The 15800-nt window shown below is 44.8% G+C and overlaps 1 protein-coding gene across 3 annotated transcripts; it reads right to left on the reverse strand.

Annotated features, from left to right (window-relative positions):
• Positions 1-3992: 3992 nt before the first annotated feature.
• Positions 3993-13175, reverse strand: LOC119340717 (histone-lysine N-methyltransferase EZ1-like). 3 transcript variants are annotated; one of them, XM_037612639.1, is made up of 16 exons: positions 12836-13175; positions 12350-12463; positions 11927-12255; positions 11494-11655; positions 10689-10773; positions 10423-10572; positions 10292-10339; positions 10159-10224; positions 9748-10040; positions 8795-8888; positions 8466-8677; positions 7185-7316; positions 5996-6086; positions 5086-5133; positions 4867-4995; positions 3993-4673 (listed from the first exon to the last, which is right to left on the reverse strand). In XM_037612639.1, exons 3-16 carry the CDS (start codon positions 12250-12252, stop codon positions 4311-4313), a joined length of 2199 nt encoding a protein of 732 aa, XP_037468536.1. In that variant the 5' UTR covers positions 12253-12255; positions 12350-12463; positions 12836-13175; the 3' UTR covers positions 3993-4310. The 3 variants fall into 3 exon arrangements, with proteins under 3 accessions (XP_037468536.1, XP_037468535.1, XP_037468534.1); XM_037612638.1 differs by having other exon boundaries at positions 8753-8888; XM_037612637.1 differs by having other exon boundaries at positions 8466-8888.
• Between the last annotated feature and the right edge of the window lie 2625 nt (positions 13176-15800).

Below are 15800 nucleotides of genomic sequence, written 5' to 3' on the forward strand. Positions count from 1 at the left end.
ACTATGTAGTTGGTTAGTTATGGTGGATCTCGGTCCTCGTCGGCGGGAGGGTTCCGTTTTCTGGTGTGAGGGTCAAGGTTTGTTGGTGGCGGCGGCGCCTCGTCCAATAAAGTCTCCCCGGCTTTAGTCCCATCTCGGCGGGCGAGAAGCATGTGGGAGTGGTGGGGTTCTCGAGGATTTCTTCTGGCTGTGGGGATCTCCAGATCGTCAAGGAGCTTCATCGACGGTTATTCCTTCTTCTTCGTCCGGGACGAATGTGGTCTTCTAGACCAGTTCGGTGACTTCCTATCCGCAACCAACAATGTCAGGCCGGCTCAAGGAGGAGCGGCAGCGGTGGCACACCGTCTACATTGTCTGGAGGTTGAAGACGAAGGGCATCTTGAGGATTTCGTTGTATTTTCTGTTTTTATTGAGGTGCTTTGTACTGTTCGATGTTTCTTTTATTGCCAGGGTCCTTTGTGTAAAAAAATGTAATTGGTCAATTATTTTCCATGCAAAAAATATATTTGATTCTTATCCATTCATTCATGAATAATAATAATAATAATAATAATAATAATAATAATAATAATAATAATAATAATAATAATAACTATAAATTAAAAAAACAGTGCTTCCATGTGTGCCTGGGTTTAGAAAGGATTGGAAGATGCAGGCAAAGGCAAGGCATGCAGTGTACGCTATGATCAGATTCAGGTGGGCAGTAGCTATAAACCAGCCTCTCACAGCCCATGAGCACCGGCATAGTATACCCACCCGCACCGCCACACTATATCTGCCAACTAGGCCGGCAATGGCCGGCCGGGGTCTCCGCGTCCCCGAAGCCGGCAACCACTATACATATATATAGTGCTGCCATTGTTGCGTTCCCAAGATCCAAGCACAAGAAGTTCCTAGAATCCATCGAACCACAACGAGCTCCACGCCACTTACTAGGCGCTACTCTCACACACACACAGTGACACAGTCAGCTTTCGCCTAGGTCCGTCGGTCCAATGGAGGGAGGCGGCTCCAGCAAGGTGGGCTCGCCGGAGGACGCCGCGGCGAGGCGGGCGAGGGAGTACCACGAGTGCAGCTTCTGCAACAGAGGCTTCACCAACGCTCAGGCGCTCGGGGGCCACATGAACGTCCACCGCGACGAGCGCCGCCGCCAAGCCGCCGCACCGCCGGCCGACAGCGGCGGCTCGCAGAAGAAAGGTCCCGGGAGCAGCGAGGAGCTGGACTTGGAGCTGAGGCTCTGATCATTCGTTCATCTGGTTTACTAGCGATCTGGGGCTAAGCTATATCTAGTTATCTACTGAGTGATGGGTTAGTAGTTTCTCGTCTGCTTACTATATCAGCCTAAAGAATCATGTACAGATGTATTACATGATCAGGATGTCCGATCCTTCTTTCATTTTTCGTGTGTGGGTGTGGACATATATATGTGGTGCATCAACATATATAGTGCACGTACATACATATGGAAATTAGGAAGGTATAGTATGTACATACGCTTTTCCTCTCCTCTCCAATGGTATGGGATATGGATCTGTGTATGCTACATAACTGAAGAATTTCTTTAGAGAAATGTTATCGATGCTTGGAAAAATTAATCCACAGGGAATTACTTCATGCTGCATTGTGAAAAAGTATCACGAGAAATATTATTTGACCCAGGACTCACTGTGTGGCATGTATGTTGTTCATCACTTCATGTCCATCACTTCATTGATGATATAATGTGCTCATGTATAAAAGCTATTCCAAACTGAGCAAATATTTTAAGAATTACTCCCTCTGTAAAGAAATAAGTGATCTAAACGCTCTTATATTTCCTTACGGAGGAAGTACAACATATAAAATTCCCCGCAAAAAAATGATCTAAGAATCAAAGCATATAAATTTTGACTAGACAACAGAAGAAATCTAGGAATACTATAGCATTCATACTACAAACACTTCGATTAAGAGCTTTTCATAATTTGCTACTCCAGTTAACCTGCTACGGGAAAAATCTAGAGCCCTAAGTGTCAGATCTCTGAACTCGACGATAATGTTCTTTTCGTAACGGTCTACAGGGGCGAAAGCCCACCTGAACTTTTCCATCACACCTCACCAACTCAGAGCATCTCCAGCCGTTGGCCCCCCAGGGGGCGCCTAAAATCACCGCCTCGGGATGACCCGGCATAAAAAATGGGCCTGGGGCGAGTTGGCCTCCAGCCGCCGCTCCCAGGCGCGAAAAAAAAATTGTATAGCAAATTTAGGCAAAGTTCGGCTAAAACACGTCAAATTCCGGCAAACTTGGGCTTTATATTCGCGGATATAAGTCGAGTAGTCGCCATTACATATAAAAACTAATCAAAAAAATTTGCTGAAGGCCGAGAAGCCGCCATCGTCGGCCTTCTCCTCCTTGACTCGGGCGCCCCTGTTGGACCCCTCCCCAGCTGGTGGCGGCGGCGGCGCGTCGTCGATGATGACGACTCCTCCTTCGTCGCGGCCTCGGCGGCGCTGCGCGAAGCGCCGCAGGGCGGCGCACTGGCGCTCCCTCGCCATCTTCAGGGAGTCCTGGCGTGCCCATTCAAGGGTCGCGTCGTCGTCGAGCTCGACCTCGCCGTGCTCCGTCTTCACCGGCGCCAGCCCCGGCTCCGTCTTCACCGGCGCCAGCCCCGGCTTGGTCTTCACCGGGGCGAGACCTGGCTCCGTCTTCGGCTTGACGAAGCGCGGGGGAGGAGCCGACGAGAAGGCGCGCCGGACGCCCTCACTGATGACGATGCCGGCGCTGCGAGTGCGCCGGCCGAGCGGCGTCTCCGCCGCGGGCTCGGCCTTGACGCCGAGTAGCGTCGGAGTGCCGGAGGATTGGGACGAAGAGCGCGACGAGGAGGAAGAGGAGGAGGAGCCGAACCTCCTTGGCGCCCATTGCCCATCACGTCGGCGGTGCGCCGGGGCGGCCGCCCTCGCCGGGGGGTACGCCAACGGCGGGTTGTTGCTGCCCTTGAGGTGCGTCAGCACGCCCTCAAGTGTGCGGCCGGGGAGGCCCCACCACAGGTGGTGCCCCTCGCTGTTCTTCAGGCCGCCGACCACCGGCACCCCGTTGGTGGACGCCAGCCGCTGCTGCTGGCGGCGCTCGAAGTACGCCGCCCAAGCCGCGTGGTTGTCGACGGCGTACTGGGGGAGGGAGAGCTTGGCGTCGTCGGCGAAGTAGGATGGTTTGGCCACGGCGTCAGGCAACGGGGGAATGGGCACTCCCCCATTGCTGAGCCTCCAGCCCGTCGGCCCGGAGCGCATGTCTGGCGGCGCTGGGATGTTCGCCTGGAACAGGAGCCAGGACCTGTTCGCAGAGCGAACTGCGGCCGAAGCCGTTGGCCGCCGCCTCGTCTCCGGGAAACGCTCGGCCATCGAGAGATTGTGTGGCTGGGGGAGAAGAGCTCGGCGGCGGCGCTCGGGAGAGGGAGGGCCGGGGGAGAAGAGCTCGGTGGCGGCGCTCGGGAGAGGTAGCACTCATCAAAGGCGAGCGCGGCCATATATAGCCGCGTTGCGTCTGTGTGTACGCGTCCGAGGGAGGGGAGGCGTCGGCGCGCCGCCCCGTGACGCACCGCCCGTGAGGAATCAATGGCAAAGCTGACCGGCGGCAGCCTTGCCCTTGATTCCCCGCGGGAAACCAAGGCGTCGGGAGAAGACGAAGCGGGCGCGCCGGGTTCGGGTTGGGTCCGCGGCGCCAATTTCGGCCCGAGCCGACGAAAAATGGGCCCTTGGGGCGCGACTAGGCCGAAAAGTCGGGGGCATGGCTGGAGATGCTCTCACCTGTACTCATATACTGAGTACATTTGACGGAGGGCCCTTGCATCTTGCTTGCCAAACCAGCAAACCATAACGACAGGGCGTGTCGCTCGAACAACAAATCGCTCGCAACGACCCTCGTTGAGCCTGGATCAGCCTGTGAGGTCTGGGAAGGGCAAACGCACCAACAAAGGCAAAAACCTCGCTGTGCTGGGCACAGAGCACAACATACATTGAAGATAGCTTTTCAATTAAACCAACGGCACAGCATGATCGCCGGCCACCGAAACTGATACAGCGTCCGGGGCAGTTTCCAGCCAAATAGACCGGATGCCCGCAACACCACTGACCCCAATCGCCGCTACGGCGTGGGCACCTTATTACAAAGCCCTAAGGATGAATAAAACCCGACACTTATTAAATGGTTCATGCTCCATCCACAAAGGAGTGCTGATAAAGGTGCCAACGAATGTAAAAGTTCAAAATTAAGGTGCTGAGATAGCTTCTGAATTTCGGCCCCGCGACAAAAAGAATCAACCAATGGTGTTTCTTCACCGGGCATGCTTCCTCGGTCGCCCTCTGGAAGACTTCCGGGGCCTCTTTGCTCGTCCGCTGGAAGATTGCTCGGGGTCTTTCGCTCCAGGAGTATCAACCTTCTTTGCGCTTCCACTGGAAGATTGACCGGGGTCTTCCGCTCCAGTGGCATCATCAGCCTTCAGAGCCCACGCTGGTGCTTCGTTAGGTGCGTAATGGTAATCATAAAAAATCTCCTTGCCTGCATTAATCCGCTCATTGGCGAATATGCCCACCCTATGGTCGCCTGCTACAAACATAACCTTGGCATAGCAATTCGGATCAGGGGAATGGTTGGCAAACTTCAGCTTGTTGCCCATCCTGAAGGCATCGAGAACAAACTGCGTCCAAAGAGTATGCATAAGCAACAGCTAGCGTCTGGATCAGATATAAAATACAGGTTTTTGAATAAACCGAGCTGACAAGGAGAATAACTCAGCTCATGCAAAAGCACTATAGCTAAATCTGGTGATCAGTCCCGCGTGTAACCGTGAATGTTTGCATACTGTAACTGGTATATTTCTGCACACGTACCTCAGTATTTAAGTTGAAAAGGAATGATGAATTCTCACGGTCATATCTCTGTCCACGCTTGGCTGCTTCCCTATGAGAGATAAGCTCCCCAGTGTACTCCCCAAGACAGTCATCCTTGCCAACAGTATTCTGAAGATTGTGGAAAAGATATTCATGCTTTCCACATCATTCTGGGGTACAGAAAAAGAGTGATGAAGAGGATGAAAGGAGCAATTTTACCTTAACGAATGCTCCCCAGCCAGAAACATCAGATCTCCCAAGTACGACCTGAAACAAAAGTCACACTAATTCAAGACCATCAACAGGCCTAAAAAATATATATGTTTGTTCGAAAGAGGAGCAGGACATTCTAAAAGTGAGTATTTTATTTCCCTAAGAAAAGTGAATATTTATAGGGAGGCATGTGTTTTACCGGGTATCCGATGTGTCGTGTCACAACATTAAGTCAATCGTGAACATAAAAAATGCAATTTTCCTTCAATATCTGTTAGTGCCCTTTTAAAAAAACAAAGGTGGCATTATCCAATTTTCTTTTTTCCATTATTTCAGAAGAAAAAATGCTGTCCACAAAGGCTACTAAACTTCAATTGATGGTAAGAAAAGTTTTTGCTGAATAAAGTATCAGACTTGAATCAAGTTTACGGTATCAGTTTGTTTTAGTATCCTAATTGGTTCATAGCTGGCTCGGAAAACCCATAACCAAGAAAAACCAACGCTCATAAGGAATCAGTTCCTAAAGGGTCTATATGGGATACAGGCTTCAACAGTAATGAAAGGTGGCTCAAAAGAGATCTACTCCCTCCGTTCCAAAATAGATGACCCAACTTTGTACTAAAGTTAGTACAAAGTTGAGTCATCTATTTTGGAACGGAGGGAGTAACACTTAAATCATGTTTAAATAGCATATAGCAATTCAGACCATGGTCTGGTGAAACTATCTATAAGTACAACTGGGTAATGGATTGGACATATGAGCCTGCAGTTATGCACACAAAGTATTTGCTGTCCTTATCTTTATCTTTAGTTTAGTAAGGGACATGATTAGAAGTCATCAAACCAAGTATCGACTCAAAGAAATTATAAACAAGATGTCCACAACATTTGATAGCATAAGTGCATTGTTGTTTACCTTTTGTTGTTGTCTAAGAAGCAGTTTCATGTTCTGACATCCATAATTATCACCTCTTTGGTTGGGGACACCCAATGAACCGTCACCACAACTGTAGGTTAGAAAAGGAACAGTTCAATGTTGTTCTAAAAAACTTATGGAGCAAACCACTTCCACAAGGCACTAATGGAACACCCTTTTTAGCATGACTGGATAACTCTGACTTTATACATCTGAGGTTGCTTTCAAAATTAAGTTACTCAACTGAAGTTGCTGTCCAAGATTTGCTGTTTAACTCTACATACATGCATAACAAATTAACAATTGAAGTAAGCTACAAAGTCAGAAGATTTCCTATCATGACATGATTTCAGAAAGTAACTTTCGAAGTTCAGGTAAATACCCATCAGATATTGTTCTAATTTATTTGCACAGTTATCATTACGTCAGATTTTAGCAGAGGTAAACAAAGTGCATAAACAAATGGGAAACATAGATGTTTTCACCCCCTTTAAACAATGCACTGGTACACATGAGCATTCAATTAACTATGCTAGCAAATGGGCAACATCATATCAAATTAATAGGCATGATGATTGTCAGCTATGGCTGATGGCTACAAATTTATTTTATGAACTTAAATTCAGTCCCATTGTTTAAGCTTTAGTTGCAGAAATGAGTATCTTGAGATTAAAAAAAATTGAGAATAGTAATTTTGAACTACTCTGGTACAGGTTGGATCAGAGTGCAAAGAACAAAAATCACAAGTCTGTCTAAACAGATCATTAAAAATTAACTACAAAATCTTTCAAAGAACTCCGCCTATGTCTTCTAGGCATAGCCGGTCCCAAGCCCGGGTAAAGGAGGAGGGTTGTGATAGGCTTGGCGAGCCAACGTAAAAACTAGCCAGTCCCATAGGTATGAAACCCATTTGAGCGAGAATAGTACTAGGATGGGTGACCTCCTAGGAAGTCCTCGTGAAAGGGTTTCATATCTAAGGGTTGTGATAGGCTTGGCGAGCCAACGTAAAAACTAGCCAGTCTTTTGGGTATGAAACCCATTTGGGCGAGAGTAGTACTAGGATGGGTGACCTCCTGGGAAGTCCTCGTGAAAGGGTTTCATATCTAGCCTACCCCAACTTGTTTGGAATAAAAGGCTTCGTAAGTAAGTAACAAAATCTTTCAAAGATTCCCCAGTTGCAGATACATACCCTACCCCACACTTTCTGCACACATCAGGATCACATTCCCTGTCAGCAGCAAAGCATGGGCACTGGCGGCTGCGACACTGAGCCTTTGCACAATTACAGCCTCGAAAACGATTCTTGCACGCTTTCGGACACCTGGAATGCAAAGAGCATAAAATTCCACACAACAAATAACAATCTGTAAATGATGACATAAGGATGAGGATACCAAATTGTTTGCATGCTACCGTATGTGTGTTCATCCGTCTGTATAGCTCATTACAATCATAATTGGAATTTCTCAAATGAAGTAATAATAAGAAATTATCGAGGACCTAAGAGTAGTACTCCCTCCGATCCATATTAGTTGTCGCTCAAAGGTATGTATCTAGCACTGAAATACGTCTAGGTACATCCGTTTCAGTGACAATTAATATGGATCGGAGGGAGTATTGGATTTCATTCTTTTCTGAGAGTTGATCCATCTATTATGCAGCTTCGTAAAATCTTTTTTGAATCCAATAGCTTGGATATTCTCTATAAAGAGTTCAAGGATGGTAACTTGTCATGAGACAGTAACTCAACTACACAGTACTCAGTCGGTACATTAAGCAATATAACAGAAAATTAAAGCAAACTGCATCTATAAATATATGATACATGTGCAATGATATTCATATCCAGGAGGACAAGCAGCCTCAGTTCACCTACAATAGGACTAACCAAGCATAATCTCTACTATTAAAGTGGAGTCTGCGGTCGTGATGGTACGTCGTGGTCTGGTTTGGTTTCATAAGTTTATTGGTTTCACGTTAATTATGGAGAGTATCATTCTTTCGATGGGAGGATCACATTAATTATGGAGAGTATCATTCTTTGAACGGGGGGATTACGTTAATTATGGAAAGTATCATCGAGTGTTTGATGGGAGGATCACGTTAATTATAGAGTATCATTCTTTGGACGGGGGATCACGTTACTTATGGAGAGTATCATTCTTTAGACATGAGGATAACGTTAATTATGAAAAGTTCATCGAGTGTTGGACGGGAGGATCACTAGAATATGTATGCCCCCGTTGCAACGCCCGGGAAATTAGCTAGCCTAAACAAAGGATGAGTATCAAACCAAGCCACACTGAAGCAGAGGGCAAACAATATTTCTGGTACCAGCAAAAGTAGGTTAGACCATGGGAGAGATCAGCGATAAATCAATACATAGAAGAAAAATATATCTGTATACTTCAAATGCATACAAACTTAAGCATAATGATGCAAAATTTGTAAAGGAAACCAATTAACTCACCCACATAATTTCTCACAGCATGTATCATTTTTAAGACATGGACACTGTTTCCCACATGCCGATTGACAACCACATGGATTGTAATGCTGACGAAGCTCACCCTTCATTGCTGCAATCCTTTTCCTTATGAAACGGTAGACTGTAGATCTTGAGGCATGCTTGACCCTTCCTCGCTTTCTAGGACGCCGTGATCCCAGGCCCAACCCATGTCCCTGTGATGTCAACATCGGCAGCACTGACATAAGATACCACCCGGGTGAAAATATATAGAGTAAACTGAAACCTACTTTTATGAATCCTTTAACAAGAGAATCAACACCGCTAAAAACCTCAGATGTGCTGCTGTTCTCAATATAATTCATATACTGAAAAACATCACTGCATGATTTCTCTCCATCAAAAAGGTTCCGAGCAATTAAACAACTGCATGAAAAGAAACCCACAGGTTCAGTCTTATGACTATTAATTCCGGAAAGCAGGGTAACCCTATGACTACAATAATGATAATGGAGAGTGATGATTCGGCCCCCGGAGTTATTTGCTCCCACTGTGAGCAGTAAAATCCCAAGAATAACTTCCGACTGTCAACAATTCAAGAAAAGAAGACAGATGCAAGTGATATGTGCTTGCAAATCTTCATGGAAAATGAGTAGTTTCGCGCCCTATCAAAAAAAATCAGTGCCCTAAAAAATATAAGTGGCAGTGGGACTGTGGAGTTAAAATTTTAAAATTAAATCATTAGTGGAAATATTTTTGTAGTTATGTTTCTAAGCCGATGGTCATAGTCCATACAACTTCCAATAACAAGAATTTTTAAACATTCGATTCTCCAACGTTTTTCCAATCCCCACTACAGCTTCACACTTCTAGGATGATGATGAGGTAAGTAGAAGGCATGAAGAATTATGGATAAACATTACTCATTAGGGATCCATGATCAAAATCTTCCAAATGGCGGAGCATAACCCTTCACACATAACCTTACTTAGTTCAGAATTATGTTGACAGGTTATTCAAAGCTACTCCCTCCGTCCCATAATATAAGAACGTTTTTGAACTAGTGTAGTGTCAAAAACGCTCTTATATTATGGGACGAAGGAAGTACATAGGAACTTTGACCTGACTGGTTGTATAATACTCCCTCCGTAAAGAAATATAAGAGCGTTTACATCACTGAAGTAGTGACCTAAACGCTCTTATATTTCTTTACAGAGGGAGTAGTAAGCAACACAGTAACATTAAATTCAAGGTATAAATTCAGTCATGAGGAGAAAGGTCCAACCTGTTCCTTCCAAAAATCTCCACACCTTTAACTAGAAGCTCTTTCTCAATCACCATCCAGGATACAAGATTGTCTTCTTGCCTGCATATATTCTTATCGACTAATTCTTCCTTCCTAGAACTATCATGACCATCTGTTGCTGAATGCTCATTATTTGTTTCCACCATCAAATAATTACGATCTTCCACTAAAGCTGAGTTATTCTCCATTTGATGTGCATCCTTCTTCCGAGAACTTCTTGTGCTTGGAGAATTATGTTGTGAGTATGCAACTGAATCTTTGTGTTTGGTGGCCTGGCAATATATGGTTTGAGAACAGTATCAATGCAAGTCGGTGCTTATCTTTCGTAATTAAAATTGTCAGAGAAGACAAGCAGCTTTTCAGAAGTCATATACACCATAAAATACGAACCAGCTTATAACAATGAATACCACATGGTACATCATCCATGCTGTTCCAAGGTGATTGCTTTTCTGCCTGTATGAAGAAGGCACAAATAAGAAAAAACACGTAATTTTGGAAATAATTCTGGAACAAAACTTACAGGAAATATTAAATCTTGAGAACACCCGTGTAGTTTGCAATCAAAAACCTGCCAATGTCAGGATGAGAAGAATATTCATCAGCAACAAGAGGCATTACATATATCACATGACGATTGATAGATGAACATACTAGACATCGCCGACAAAAGAGATTATCGAAGGAATCCAATGCTGCAGCCAAATCTTTATCGTGGTAGATATCTTTCAGTTTGGCATTAAGTTTGGACACTTCTTTGGAAGAACTTTCAGTATTCTCTCCTTGTAAGATCTCATATCTGGCCTGTAAAAGTAGGGCTATGTGTGTTATTGTCAATGGTGAAAATGTGAATTGGAAAAGGAAAAGCCCAAATGGCCAGAATGCTATTGAGATTAACTGACTATGAAGAGAAAACTAACCTTTATATCACCAGCAGTCTTCTCAAAACATTGAGCTAGGGTCTCCAGCACTTCATCAGACATGCCACATTCGTCAATGGTCATCCTAACATGAAAGTAGAGGAGGAACATAAATTATTACACCAAAACATCAAAATGCCCAGTGAGAGAAAGACATCTTATAGCAGAAGCCAAAATATATTGTTGATCTATCAAGTTTAAGAAAGATGTAAACTCATCAACAGACTACTCAGATTAGAGGTAGACAGTGTAAACTCGATAATTTTATTCCTGAACAATATGGTAAAAGCAAATCCTGCACCCAGTTTGGATAAAACTAAATAACCTTACTTTTCTGGGGGTCCAAGCTAGGCTAGTTTGATTATGCTCCCACAATGAAAAATAATTAGACAGCAGCAGCAACAGAAGAGACCCCTAGGTAAAAAAGTAAAAAAGCCACACATGTGTAACTTATTGCTATTGAAGTTCTCTACTACATGAAAATGAAGTGGACCTATGCATGCCACAATAATTACAAAAGTGATATTTTGTATTTGCACTACTTTAATACTGTATAAATCTTGGTATATTATGTCTTGTGAAATAAAGTTGTGACAATCTTTAAATTTAAAGTAAAGTGTGTGCAATCTCTAAAGGAAAATACGACAAACTTATTGTTTTAAAGAAAAGTAAGTGCAATAGCAATCATTCAAAAAACTGTGATTCTTAAACCATAGCAGATGTCAGTCACAAATAAGTGCAGAAGTTAAACTAGGTAAGGTAAAGTAATGCAAAAGAAAACAATGGAAACCCCAAGTTTGTTTACCGAATAAAACAATCTTCAGAGCTTTTGAATTCCCTTTTCTCCTCTTCATCCTCAACAACTTCATCTTCACTATCACTGAACATTAAAGCTTCACCACAATGTGCATTGTAGTAAATATTTTGTCGATGAAATGCAGATTGGTCTTCCGTCATCCTCTGGTTCCTGCATGAAACCCCGATATATCTTTTGTCTCAGAAACAATACGAGACCTTACTCTTGCAAAAGGAGAAAAGTAAAACTCTTATGTACAAAATATACTATTAAAATCCCTATCAGCAAACACTTCCATTCAAAGCATGCCCTCAATCTAATCATAAGCTGTTGCTGCTGCTCTCTACCTCAACCGTGCAGTAGCGACACACAGAGATTCAATATTTAATACATCTGCATCAGTTTTGGGGAGGTTGGGAAGTGCCTGTGATATGAAACAGACCTGTCCAAAAACACCCATGTTGTATAAGGTGGAAGGTCTGACACTTTTGGTAGTTCAATTGGCTTATTAGCATTCTTTGCAGTGAGAATTCCACCCAAAGTAGCAGTCGATGTGCCATACGGACTATCTTCTTGAGAACTGCCACCATCTTTCTCAGCAAGGCACAGTTCAAGACCAAGCGTTGAGCACGACGCATCGTGTTGCCTAGGTGTCAGCAGATTCGTGGCTAAACCTGTACCATCCAATGCACTCGTTTGCCAGATTGTTGAAGAACCGCGATTGCTCTGCATAATGGTGCTGAGCTTAATCTTGTTATTCTCTACCATATCCTGGAAAAAAATTTATAACAATCAGACAAATGACACCGGGAATATCTGATTAATAAATGCGGAGGGGAGTACAGAATGTGTGGTTTCAAAGCACCTTAATCTCAGCGGAACGAAGTGTTGCGAACTCATTCTTCAACGAGTTAACATAAGTTGAAACGGAGACCTCGCTTAATTCTCCATCCGGTATAGCCTCATCATCCTGAGGAACCTGCATTGACAGTAACTTCATCAACACATGCGTAACACAGACTCACATAATGGTTATATGACTGATTAGGGGTACAAAAGTATCCGAGCCGAAAAGAGAGGCGATATTAGACCCCAAGCATTAGTTCCACTCAACATTACAGGGGGTCAGGATTCAGGACACAATGCACAACATAAGTGTGGATTTCCATTTTGCAGATAACTCTCAGCTGCTAAGCACAGTAGTGAACTGGGACATACGATCAGGTACTAACGTTATAAATTGAACTCATAATTGCTAAGCAAAACTCCAACGGCAGCTCCTGAATTCGAGAGGGGGGAATACAGGATTACCAACACCCTAAAAAACGAAAGAGATCGGAATGTCGAACACCTCGGCGGCGGCGGCGGCGATGCGCGTTGGAGGCGGAGGGGTTTGGAGACGTGAGGTGTCCGCGGCGACGGCGAGCTACGGTGCGGCGGCAGCCCTAGCCTCTAGGGCACAGAGAAGGATTGGGGATTCGGCGCCCGCATTGGGTCGGAGCGTCGGATTGCAGCCTACACCACTAGGTCTCTCCGGGCCGGACCCCCGGCGCGAGCGGCCGGCGGTTGGCGCCGAGAACCTGTATGTGGCGGTGGCAGCGGCGGCCATCGGACCGGACGCCGAGATGTTCTGCGGCGGGGACAGCGTGCGCACGGCGGAGCGCGGCGGCGGGGTGGTGTACTTTTCAACCTTTTGTGCTGAGCACACAAACGACACAAAACTCTCCTCAAAAAAGAAAAAGAAAAGGAAAAAAAAAAAGGAAAAACACAAACGAGACAAAACTGTATGAATTGTAGACGCTAGAGACTAAAGAGCATCTCTAACAAGAGCATCTCTAACCGACACTGTAAACTCGCGGTCTGAAAAGGGTCTTTTTAGACAGCACAAAATGTGTTTTTCGGGCCGATTTTTCCTTGCACGGAATAAACCTTGCAAACGGCACCTGTAAAACCATATATTCCCCACCGCAAATGAATATTCCTGGGTCGTCTTCTACAATTGTTTTCTTGTTCCTCTGGTCGCTCAGCCGGCTACCCGTCCAGGCCGCTGCCCGCCTCCCCTCGTCGTTCCCCGCCGCCCCCGACCGCCCCCGTCGTTCCCCGTTGCTCCTGGCCCTGCCCCGCCACCACTATCCCGACCTAGGCCGCGAGGAGTCGCGGGAGGCCAGCACCATCCAAGCCGCCGACATGAACGACCATGGCGGAGATGACGGAGGAGGACCGATCGAGACCCACCAGATCGACGCGTGTGTGGTTGGAGACAGCGGAGAAGGACCGGATGCAACGAATTCCGTCAGATTCTGGACTCCGATGTCGGTCCGGTGACATTTGGGGCAAGAAATCTACCCACAGCCAGCGTTGACCGGTACACGGGGCACCCTCAGTTTGGCCTCCGAGCCTTCAAATACAAGGGTCTCGGGTGTGGGTTTTCGGTGGCTGAAAAATATTTACAAGTTTGACCACTTTTATGGTGTCTATTCTTTACACATTTTCGACCAAAACCTTCAAAACCAAAAATTATAAGGATTTGACCGCTTTTATGTTGTCTGCTAGAGATGCTCTAAGATATAATTCACACAATGCTCTTCTAAAAGCACCAAAGACACACAATGCGAAAATACTCTTGCATAGTTTTTCAGCAACATTGTTTTCTCTCTCTCAATGAATGAAAAGGTCGTTCTAGTTGGCCGTTCGTAAAAAGAATACCTAAAACTAACTTTTACAATAGATTTGATCTTTTTGGAAAAAGAAAAACGGAAACTAGCACCTCACCAAGTAGGGGAAATCAGATTCCGCCACCATACATAGAAAGGAGTAAAAAGTATCATACTCGCACCAAAAATCAAACACATTAACCTATGGGAGAATGGCGGCCAACCGGCATGGCCACGTGGCGCATGCGGGTTGGCCGTGCCAAGAAACTTTTTGATTTCTTTTGGAAGATAAAATTGAGAATTTTTTTGATTTTTTTTGGAAGGCGAAATTGAGACTTTTTTCTTTTGAGAAAAGTTTTTTTTTTAGATTATTTTTTAAAGATGGAAGTGAGACTTTTGTTTCTTTTTTATTTTAAGATGTTTGGTAGGCTTTTCTTTTTTCTTTTTGAGATGGATGTGACATTTAGTCGTTCACGCATTATGAGAAAGTTTTCTTTTTAATTTTGAGATGAAGTTGAGAATTTTTTTTCTTTGAGAGGAAGAAATACATGCACAACTTTGTAGATAGTAACACGTGAAACTTGAGATATCATCCACTATAAAACATAACTAGGGATCGAGATACATGTATAAATTAAAGCAAATTAATTGAGATTTAAACCGAAATCCAACGCGCATCACTAGATCCCGATCTAGTATTCTGGCATACATCCGTCGTTGCAAAACATAGGCATATATCTATTCGTGTTTCCCATCTATTAATGGAGACCGTTGATACCATCCCCGCCTCAGACCACAAAAGATATGAAATAATTGAAATAAACATGCAAACCTCGGTTGGGTAGGGAGACGGATGGGAGCCGCTCCCTGATGCGGCGATCGAGAGCAACGCCATGGCCACACCCACGTCGTGTGGACAAAAGGCTTGGGTTGTGCCCCCTTGCATATCTAGGGCTTGGTCACGCATTCTTTTCCTCCACGGAATGACGTGTTTTTCCATTGAGAAGAGATGAGAGAGGGTTTCGCTACGAGGATCGGCGGGAGAGGAGATTATAAAGGGGGCATGGTTGAATATCTATGGAATTATTTTACTACCCGCCATCCCCGCCGCCACCGCACGGCGGGAGCATGAGTAGGTTAGCGAACTCAAACGTTCCTAAGAGGTGGGACCTAGCTACGTTAACTATTGTGACGTGGTTCAGTATTTTGGCGGAAAATGTAAAACGATGGAGGGTTAACCACAAACCGTGTGAGAATTTACAAGGGCAAAAATGTACTTTGGTGTAACCCCTTTGTCTCATCACATGGCCAGAGTGTTTCCTTCTAAGAATAATGATTTCCTCAAAAAATGCAAACATCAGTATCGTGTAAAACAAAGGAGGGGTAGGTAAGGACGGTTAGTATACCCATGGAAAGTCTACTAACTTTATTGCAATGCCATATTTGTGTCTTGAACATATTCGATTGACTTGTATCTAATAGATACTCCCTCTAGACTATGTAAGGCGAGAGGACTATGGTTATGCGGCCAAGGTGGTGTTTAATTCTCCAGATCGCACTATTGATTTGGGAAAGTAACCCAACTGGATTCATTGCATAAATAGGGATTGATACATGCATTAGTGCCTTGATCCTCTCACCTCATCCATGCAACATAACAAC

The sequence above is a fragment of the Triticum dicoccoides genome, chromosome 7B (assembly GCF_002162155.2).
Source record: "Triticum dicoccoides isolate Atlit2015 ecotype Zavitan chromosome 7B, WEW_v2.0, whole genome shotgun sequence".
NCBI lineage: Eukaryota > Viridiplantae > Streptophyta > Magnoliopsida > Poales > Poaceae > Triticum > Triticum dicoccoides.

Excerpts from the sequence above, each read along its gene's own strand:
- LOC119340717 (XM_037612637.1), bottom strand. The coding sequence starts at position 12,252 with ATGGTAGAGAATAACAAGATTAAGCTCAGCACCATTATGCAGAGCAAT. Across the intron at positions 10,340-10,422 it reads TCTTTTGTCGGCGATGTCTA|GTTTTTGATTGCAAACTACA; the intron begins GTATGTTCATCT and ends TGACATTGGCAG. Across the intron at positions 4,674-4,866 it reads TTTTCAACTTAAATACTGAG|TTTGTTCTCGATGCCTTCAG; the intron begins GTACGTGTGCAG and ends CTTTGGACGCAG.